Source organism: Saccopteryx bilineata, chromosome 2, assembly GCF_036850765.1.
Source record: "Saccopteryx bilineata isolate mSacBil1 chromosome 2, mSacBil1_pri_phased_curated, whole genome shotgun sequence".
Classification (NCBI taxonomy): domain Eukaryota; kingdom Metazoa; phylum Chordata; class Mammalia; order Chiroptera; family Emballonuridae; genus Saccopteryx; species Saccopteryx bilineata.
The window spans coordinates 12431263-12441187 of record NC_089491.1 but is presented as its reverse complement, the minus strand read 5'-3'; the positions used below and the strand labels follow the sequence as shown (position 1 = coordinate 12441187).

Here is a 9925-nt window from a genome sequence, read left to right as displayed (position 1 = left end):
TTGCAAAGTATGCATGTGTGCATTTGCACACATATAACTGCATGTGCACTCACGTGTATACACACACACACACACATACACACCAGCACCTGATGCAAGTCTTTGGGGGAAAAATACCCTTTCCTCATTGTAGCTGTGCCCAGTGGTTTCCCACCCTGTGGTCTGTTACACAAGGACAGTTCCACTCATGTCTTGTTACCTGTGCTGTGATTGTAAGCTCACTCCATATCTCTCCATTTCAGAAAATTCTGTTCATTCCTTACATATTTATTTGGAACCTCACATATTTTCATCTATTTATAAATACAACTCTGTTTGGTTACTAAATTTCAAAAAAAAATTTGTACACAACTATAAAAAAATCTAAATATGTGCAGAGATGTTTTTGCATACCTAACCAATCGATTTTATTCAAAACCCTTAGAAATATCTTTGCCGGTGTGTGTGTGTGTATGTGTGTGTGTGTGTGCATGTGTAGTCTTCCTATCAGACTAGGAGCTTCCCAATGTAGACTCTTTTCCATCACAACATGTTAGAACTACAATACCTCTTCTTAAATTCTCCATACAGCTGGATACCCTGGGTCCAGGAGTCATTAGATTCCCAACACTGACATCGATCACCTGACTAATAGTGAGCCAGCTCTATGCCTCTACACACGTTTTGGTCTCTACTCTGCCTCCCTTCATTTGCTCAGACTGCATTCATCACCTGACTCATCCTGGGACTGCCTGCCTGTGTGCTCTTCTCTCTAGAGATGTTTGTGTTTCCATGTCTCTTCTCTGTCATTTTTTTAAGAATAAAATATTTATTCTGTGTAATCAGAAATACTTCCCTCCAGCCCTGCTCCAGCCACCTATAACCTAACCTTGCCCAGAATGCTGGGGTTTGCCACTGAAGGCTGAAGGTGCCCAGGGCCGTCAGTCCCATCTATGACACTGTGGACGAGCCTAGGGTATTTCTTCCAAGAAACAGGTAAACTGATCTCATCTGCACAAGGGCCACTTAACTATGTTTTGCCTGAATAGTCAGGTTTTTTATTCTTCCCTCGAAGATCTCTGTTGTGGGTGTTGATAGTCCTATTTTCTGCTGCTTTGTTTAATATATAGTGTTTCCTTTATTCCTCCTTCCTCAATGCCCCACTTATATTTCAGGCTGGGACCTACTCCTAATTTAGAGCTCTCTTTCACCCTTTTGCCAACTTCTATTATGAATCTACCTTTGCCACCCAGCTTAGTGTATTCCAAGGTTCTCTTTACCACGCCACAGTTGCAGAGCTCCAGGGAAAAGCAACATGGTCTCATCTCTCCAGGCAGAGGAGAACAGAAGCTCCATCTCTACACATGCTGCAGATGGCTTTTCCAGTCTACCTGAATCATTACCAGCTAGAAGCAGTGGTCATTGGGACTTGGATGTGAGCTGCAAAGTATAGAATGGTGACAACCATTCCAGTGCCATGTGGACTTTTCCTGGATGTGGACTTTTCCTGGACTCCTGCTCCTTGTGACAGCTCATAATGGACTGAACTGGGGTTGAGTTGCATTTGCAAGGATCTGGAATGATGTTGGTGCCAACTTGGACTTGGTGAACATGTTAAGGACACTATTCTTTTATGGATTCTTGCTGTATTGGCCAAGAGTTTGCTTAAAGGCTTTAATCACTGTAAAAAAAAAATAGAAGACTGGATAAAGAAGATGTGGCACATATACACTATGGTATACTACTCAGCCATAAGAAATGATGACATCGGATCATTTACAACAAAATGGTGGGATCTTAATAACATTATACGGAGTGAAATAAGTAAATCAGAAAAAACCAAGAACTGCATGATTCCATACATTGGTGGGACATAAAAACAAGACTAAGAGACATGGACAAGAGTGTGGTGGTTACGGGGGGTGGGGGGAGGGAAGGAGGGAGGGGGGAGGGGGTGGGGGAGGGGCACAAAGAAGACTAGATAGAAGGTGATGGAGGATAATCTGACTTTGGGTGATAGGTATGCAACAGAATTGAATGACAAGATAACCTGACATGTTTTCTTTGAATATATGTACCCTGATTTATTGATGTCACCCCATTAAAATTAATAAAAAAATTTTAAAAAGAAGAAATACTTCCTATGGCCACTGGATTAGAGTTTTAAAAAATCGATGTAAACTACTGGTAGGAAGCTTTATTTAGAATGCTTGATAGGATGATTCAACTATGGATGATGGGTATACGGCATGATTGACTGTCCAAATGATGTGGAGATGTTTTCTCTAAATCTATGTACTCTGGTTGACCAATGTCACCCTGTTAAATATAATGGTCTAAATAAAAAAAAAGAGAGAGAATGCTTGATACAAAGGAGGCTTCAAGTTAGCTGGGCAATGACCTATGTAGGAACACAGTCTGATGAATAACTCTACCCTGTGTTGTGAAAATAAACAGTTTGTGATTTCTCTCTCTCTCTCTCTTTGTCTCCTGGTGTTTGTATTTTAACACACAAATGACTAAGTGAAAGGAATTAATTTCTGGTGGTACTTTAGACAAGAAATAAATGGATGACATTAAAGTTTTTAAGTGATAGAGTAAGAAGGCTTTAAACTTCCTTGATTTTGTTTAAATCATTCCAGAACTCAGGTGAGACAAAGTCTGTGTGAGTATTACTCAATTTTATTCTTTTATTACATGTATGGCCAAATAACTTTCACATCTATGCCTATTCTCATCATTTAATAAAGACCTCTTGAAATGTTGAAGTGAAAAAGATGTTCTCCTTACCTCTGGGCTGAATAAAAAAGAATAAATAGAGATTGATTACAGTGTCTGCTATGGGCATGGGAGCAAAAAGTACTAGTACATATAACAAGTGAATTTGCACAGTCACCATAAGCTTCAAGAATTGAGTAGCTACTGAATAAAAAAGTGTTAAAAGAAAAGAAAATTGTTTTGGCATGAAGAAATGCAACTTAATTTCTGTAACTTCATTTCTAGAGTTTAATTTTAGTTTTGGTTTTATTACGGGTACAAAGGAAAACTGCTTACAGCCCTCCAGGAGTCATGTAGGCCTGGTCATGCATCCTAGCTCCAGAAACAAAGTTTTTCCATACCTTAATCATTAAGCCTACCAACTGTAACTACTGCTAAGATTTTAAACTCAAAAGTTCCCTATCAAAGGTAACATGTTTAAAAAATATTTTCTTTTGCAGTTGGTTGAATCTGCATATACAGATCTCAAGGATACAGAGGGCCAACTGTATTTTTTAGCATATATTTTTAATAAATTTAAAGATGCCAATACATGTACGCAAGGTTATCATGGTAATGAAAAGGCAGCTAGCCCAGATCAATCATCTACAATTCTCACTAATGGAAATTAATTACCTCATTTTAATGATGAGAAAACTTAAAATGAGAAAATGAAGTTCAAAGAGGTGAAGTGACTTAACCAAAGTCACCAGCATGTGAGTGGTAAACAGAATCCAAACTCAGAATTGACCAACTATAAATCAGAAGTGTCTACCCAAACACCATGCGGAGAAGTGGAAACTGTCTGAGGCTACATCTTAACCCACGTGAGGATATCACCAAGGACAGCATGACCTTCCCCCCCCCCAGCCCCTTCTTGGCTCCTATTTCATAGTTTTGAACCAGATGAGCCAATGTTCTTCTGATCAAGAGATTGACATTTTTGCTCTCAAGTAAAGCATGTTTCTCTAACAGAGGTTCCATAAGTGCTTTGGTAGTCTGTTTCTCTAACCAGAGGCTGTCTTATCATCAGTTGTGGCTACAGTTATGTTGAGACTGACAAGATGTGCCAGGAGACAACAGGCTTAATTCCCAATCAACCATTCACCTAAGAGGACAAGCTTTTGCCCCTGGATTCTCTTAAATGAGTCTGTAAGGGCTTCCCTGAGCCATTAATTATCATCAAAGTAAAGCGGCCTGAGATTCCCCAGCAAGAGCTCTCCAGAGCCTTGTTAAGAAAGCTGAGATTGGACCTTATTCCTTTGAGGAAGCTTCTGCAGAGACAGTGGCTCAGACACTTTTCCAACAGGATGTCATGTGTAAGATCTCCTTGTTTGTCCCCTGAGCTAGTCTCAAGGGTCCACATTCTGCTTCAGTTATAGAAAGGGGAAAGAAGATACCATAACTCAGAGGCTTTGCTTTCTCTCATCTGAGTTCAACTTTCCAATGGTAGCATTAGAGGGAGCTACTGAGTAACCAGTTCTGGAGGGGAGTTTTTAATTAAATTTATTGGGATAACATCGCTTGAAAAGATTACAAAGGTTTCAAATGTACATTTCTATGACACATGATCTGTACATTGCATTGTGTGCCCACCACCCAAAGTCAAGTCATCTTCTTCCACCATATATTTGACCCCCTTTATGCATTACTAGCCCCTCACTCCTTCTTCCTCTAGTAACCACCATACTGTTTTCTTTTGAGTTTTTCCTTGTTTGTTTTTCTTTTTTGTTTCTTTGTTGCTTTCAGTTTTATATCCCATATATCAGTGAAATTATACAGTTCTTAAATTTTTCTGTGAGTTGTTTCATTTATCTTTATGTTCTCAAAGTCCATCCATGGTGTTGTTAATGACAGTATCTTTTTTATGGCTTAGTAGTATTCCTGATTTTTAAACCATCTATAGCCAGAGATTTTTTTATTTTATTTTTTCATTAATATCCTTGAGGCATACAAATCAATTCCCCCATTCCTTTTGGTCTCCTAATTCAAAAACTTCATGATGAAGTCTATTTTATCAAAGAAGTGGTTCTCAGCCTACTCCACATATTTAGTATATAAGATGATCCTGATGCCAAGGACCACATCTCAGAATAATTCAATCCCAACCTCTAAGATGTGGCCTAGGGGTCAGTAGTTTTTAAAGCTCTCACATGATTTCAGTGAACAGCCAAGGTTGACACCACTGATCTCTTTAGAGGAACTTGGTTGGGTTGTGAAATTCATTAGAGCTGCTGTTGTAATTTTAAGGTTCAGCAAATGAATAGACTTCTTCCCGGCCTCGAAGGTATATTTTCATACATTATAAAAGTTTTTTGTGTGTCAACATTTGAAGGCAAGAAGACACAAACAAGGAACAAAGTTAAAAATATTTTAATTCTATTTTTCTGGTCTTTTCTATTTCTATTTTTCATTTTCTACTTCCTAAGTAAACAGATAATACACAACTCTAGTGTAGCTGTAAATTTTCAACATGAGTTATAAAGTCTCTTAAGTTCCACAGGAAAACTGTTATTTATAAAAATATATCTTTACATATGCAAATATAATGAGTAACAGCACTGAAAGCACACTACATAAATATACTGCTTATAAAAATTATTACTTCATATTCATTTTGAAATATCCCCTATTTTTGTGAGCAGTGTATAATATCTCGCAACTTGAATTTTTATCCAAAAAGATATCTTAGAGATAGTTCCAAATCACTACTATCTACTGTTCCATAATATTGAATAATATCTTTATTATATGCGGCTTAAGTGTCTGTTTGTCGCTGATAGCTTATTGGTTGCTTGCGTAACTGTACTAGCCAATGGGGTGAAGTTGCCATGGCATTCAAATAGTCCCGCCTTCTGGCATGCCACCTCACAAATTGAGGTTAAAGATTGGAGCAATTATTATGCTGTTAAGAAATCTTAACACCAGAAGGGGTCTTTGCAATGGTACAAGACTAGAGGTTCTCCAATTGAAAAATAATGTCATAATAGCTAAGTCTTTGACTGGCTCCTCTAAAGGTGAAATACATGTCATTCCAAGAATTGATTTGGCTCCATCTCAAACAGGGTTGCCGTTCCAATTGAGACGTAGACAATTTCCTGTAAAACTTGCCTTTGCTATGACCATCAATAAGTCTCAGGGCCAAACGCTTAAGCGTGTTGGCATTTTTTTTACCTGAGCCTGCATTTGGACACGGTCAACTTTATGTTGCCTGTTCAAGAGTTCGTGAAAGAACAGACGTAAAATTAAAAATAATTGATGGTCCTCTGCAAGGCGAGCTTAAAAATGATGGAAAGATCTACACAAGAAATGTTGTGTACAAAGAGATCTTTGACATGTGAATTAACATTTTATTATTTAAATCACCTTTATTTATTGAGCTAGAGGTGGCTCTTAAGAAATGTACCGCCAGTGGTTTCCTTCATTGCACTCTACTTTAAGCAATTAAGCAAGTAGAAGGGGGAAACCCTGTGGGGCAGTAAGCAAAGGGGCGTCCTTGCCGCCTGCCCTGGGTAATTCAGTTTGAATTAGCAGACACCTTTGCACAAATCATTTTAATTACAATTTATAATATCTAGAACAGCGGTCATTTCATATGACCACCGGGCTTTCTAGTTTTTGTATATTTATCTTGTATCTGGCCACTGGTAAAATTTTCACAGGTTTAAAATCTTTAGATGATTATCAGAACTTTTCTAGATATAGAAGTCACTTAAAAACAATGACAATTGTATCTGATGAAATGTGTATGCTTCCTGTTTCTATAATTTTTACCTTTTCATCGGTTTAGACTACCATCTGAGCAATGCACCTCAACAATGATAACAGAGGCCATCTTGAATTAACTTTTCCATGATTTTGGTGGGAACCAGAATTTTCTATTCAAAGTTTTATATTCTGCTATTTTGAGTGTTTAGAATGAGGACTTAATAGGTTTTTAATCAGAAAATTAATATATTTAAATAATCAACCTTATTAACATAGGCTATTCCTTATAATATTCCTATTTTTAGTGGCATCCATGAATCAAAAATTTATCATTTAAATGGCCAGATTATGTTAGCCAAACAGAAATATTTAAATATATATTAAGTAGATCTTTCTCTGAAGATTTAAAAATTCTTGTCTGACATCCATGGATACCAAAAAGCATTGATTAAATCTGATGCTCACTTTTGTCCTGTCCCAATGACCACGAACAACCTCTGAAACTATCAGAAGAGGATCTTAATGAGAGAACCTCATTCATTTGAAACTCTTCTTTGAAAGCATCTTGATTATAGGTGGGACCCAGCAGCCTCTTCCTCTGGAATTAAAAAAAAAAAAAGTAGCTAAGGAGTTGGTGGTCAAGAAACAACCTAAGAAGAATATTTAAAAATAGAACAGAAAAATGCAGACAAATTAGGCTACATAGAAGGTCCTAAGAATGCATAAAAAACCTTTAGTTTCTCATCTAAGAAGCAACGTGAAATTTTTAAACTTTTCCCTAGTGGTATTTCACTCCCTATTACCCTATAGTTTCTTGAAGTTGATAATCTCTCAAGTCCTAAAAAATAGCAGTGGACATTTTTATAGGCTGGAGGTGAGGGAAGAAGCTGTGTTGATCAAATTGCCCTTCAGATCTCTCCCACTGCTTCTCCAACCCTGTCCAGGAGACAAAAGACATGGAGACAAAGAACGACAGCAGCGGCACCTCAGGCTTCATCCTCCTGGACCTCTCTTCCAACCCTCAACTGCAGACACCCCTCTTTGCCATCTTCTTCATCATGTACCTGGCACTGTGGTGGGAAATGTACTCATCATCTTGGTCATCTGCTCTGACTCCCAGCTCCATACCCCTATGTACTTTTTTCTCAGCAACCTATCCTTTATGGATATCTGCTTCACAACAGTCATTGTGCCTAACATGCTGGTGAATTTACAATCAGAGACAAAGTCTATCTCCTACGTGGGCTGCCTGGTCCAGATGTACTTTTTCATGGCGTTTGGCAACACCGACAGCTACCTGCTGGCCTCTATAGCCATAGACTGGCTGGTAGCCATCTGCAACCCCTTCCATTATGATGTGGTTATGAAGGCACAGCGCTGCCTCCTCATGTTGCTGGGCTCTTGCACCATCTCCCACCTACACTCCCTGCTCCATGTGCTACTCATATCCCGCCTATCTTTCTGTGCCTCACATGTCATTAAGCATTTTTTCTGTGACACCCAGCCTGTGCTAAAGCTATCCTGCTCTGACACTTCCTCCAGCCAGGTTGTCATAATGACCGAGACCCTAGCAGTTATTGTGACACCCTTCCTGTGCATTCTCTTCTCCTACTTGCAGATCATTGTCACTGTCCTCAGAATCCCCTCTGTAGCCGGGAAGTGGAAGGCCTTCTCGACCTGTGGCTCCCACCTCACTGTGGTAGTCTTGTTCTATGGGAGTGTCATCTACATCTATTTTAGGCCCTTGACCATGTACTCAGTGGTGAAGGACCGGGTAGTCACAATTATGTACACAGTAGTGACACCCATGCTGAACCCTTTTATCTATAGCCTTAGGAACAAAGCTATGAAAAGGGGTTTAAGGAAGTTAAGGAACAGAATACACTCATAGAAAGAACAACATGATGGAATGTCTTAATTGGGAGATGACCTAAGAGATGATCAGTTATGCTCCTATTTTTCACATGACACCCATAAAGGTCATGACAAGGTGGTATTGAATAACAGTAAGAGCATTGTCCTGGGATCTAGAACATTCGAACTTGACCAAATATATGTTTAATCCCAGACTAGGTACAGCTAAGAATTCAGATTTCAGGAAAACAGTGTCCTCCCCACAGATGGTGGAATAAAGCTATCTCCAAATATGTCTTCTATAGTTTGACATCAGCTTGTCCTCAAGGAATTACAAAGTTCAATTTGTTTTTTTAGAAATAGAAATTACATGGATTTGGTTGGGATTTGGCAAAGACTTTTTGAGCAATGACCTGAGCTTGTCCTTAAGGCTGGGTTGAATTTTGACATATGAAGGTTCATTAGATGAGAAAATGGGCAGAGCATTTCAATCAATGAAAATCACCCAAGCAGGTAGAGGCAATGGACACATGGAATGTGTTTGAGTGAAAATAATCTCAAAAATCATTGGAAGCCTCCAGAAGGGCCCTCCCCATCTCCACTTTTTCTTACCCAAAAAGGACTATCAGTCTCATACATGTATGAAAAGGTGTGTACTGCCAGCTAAATGCTGGAGTCATTCTCCGGAGGAGAGGGGAAGGGACACCCTCTTTCTTTTTTGCAACATCTCACGTCTTCTTTCACTATTGCCTTCCCTCCCCTCGCCCATACCCTTGGTTTGGTCCTATCCTACACTTCAAATTTATGTTTTGAGTTGAACATGAGCTTTTTTTCACACTGAAAAGGTTTATTCCTTTTCAGTGTATGTCCACCATAAAAAAAAGTATAAAGCTGCTTGTTTTACACACTCAGAGACCAAAGCTGGTGGAGCAGTCACCATTGTAATGAATCATCACTCTGTCAGAAGCTAAGAAAGACTCTGACAAATACTCAGGTTCAGAAGTGACTCACACTTCTGACCACATCCACAACTAATCTCATAACCCAATCCAACAAAATGGAGCCCAGGGCACAATCCAACAATGTACAGTATCTGTAAAATGGAAAGCCAAAAGTATTTGGTGATCAACATTAATGACCATGACACAATCCTAGCAACACACATACATACAAGGTAAACTTGTGGCTTAATCCTTCACTGATTACGTTACTGTCAACAACAATAGTAACGTAAGATATGCATGCTCTCTAGAATTCTTTTACCTCAATTATTTCATCAAGCTTTTAACAACCACCAGATTTTATGGATCATAAGCCTGCAGTTAGCAGGATCTAAAGTTAAACACAAGGCTTTTAGCCTTAACAATATAACAAGAGATTTATAGAGGCCTACTGGCACTCAGGAACTCCGAGGACCCAAAATCAAGGTCCCTGTCTTTGCTGTCACTATGTCTTCTTCTAATGGTCACATAAAGCAACCAGCAATTCAGGAAACAAACTCAACTGGAAATAGCCTTCGTGTTTGTACACGCCCAACTGGTTTCACTGCTGTCTCCCACCAATCACTTGGCTTAGGGATGCTGGCTTAGATCTGTGTCCTTCCCACTTCCTCTATGCATGCGCCATC

General features: G+C 39.0%; 1 protein-coding gene across 1 annotated transcript; it reads left to right on the top strand.

Annotated features, from left to right (window-relative positions):
• The first annotated feature begins 7306 nt into the window (after nt 1-7306).
• LOC136322736 (olfactory receptor 1L4-like) lies at nt 7307-8335 on the top strand. The gene is given in 2 exon segments (XM_066254640.1): nt 7307-7509; nt 7512-8335. Coding segments are annotated over 2 exon segments (933 nt in total). The 5' UTR covers nt 7307-7400.
• The last annotated feature ends 1590 nt before the right edge of the window (nt 8336-9925 follow it).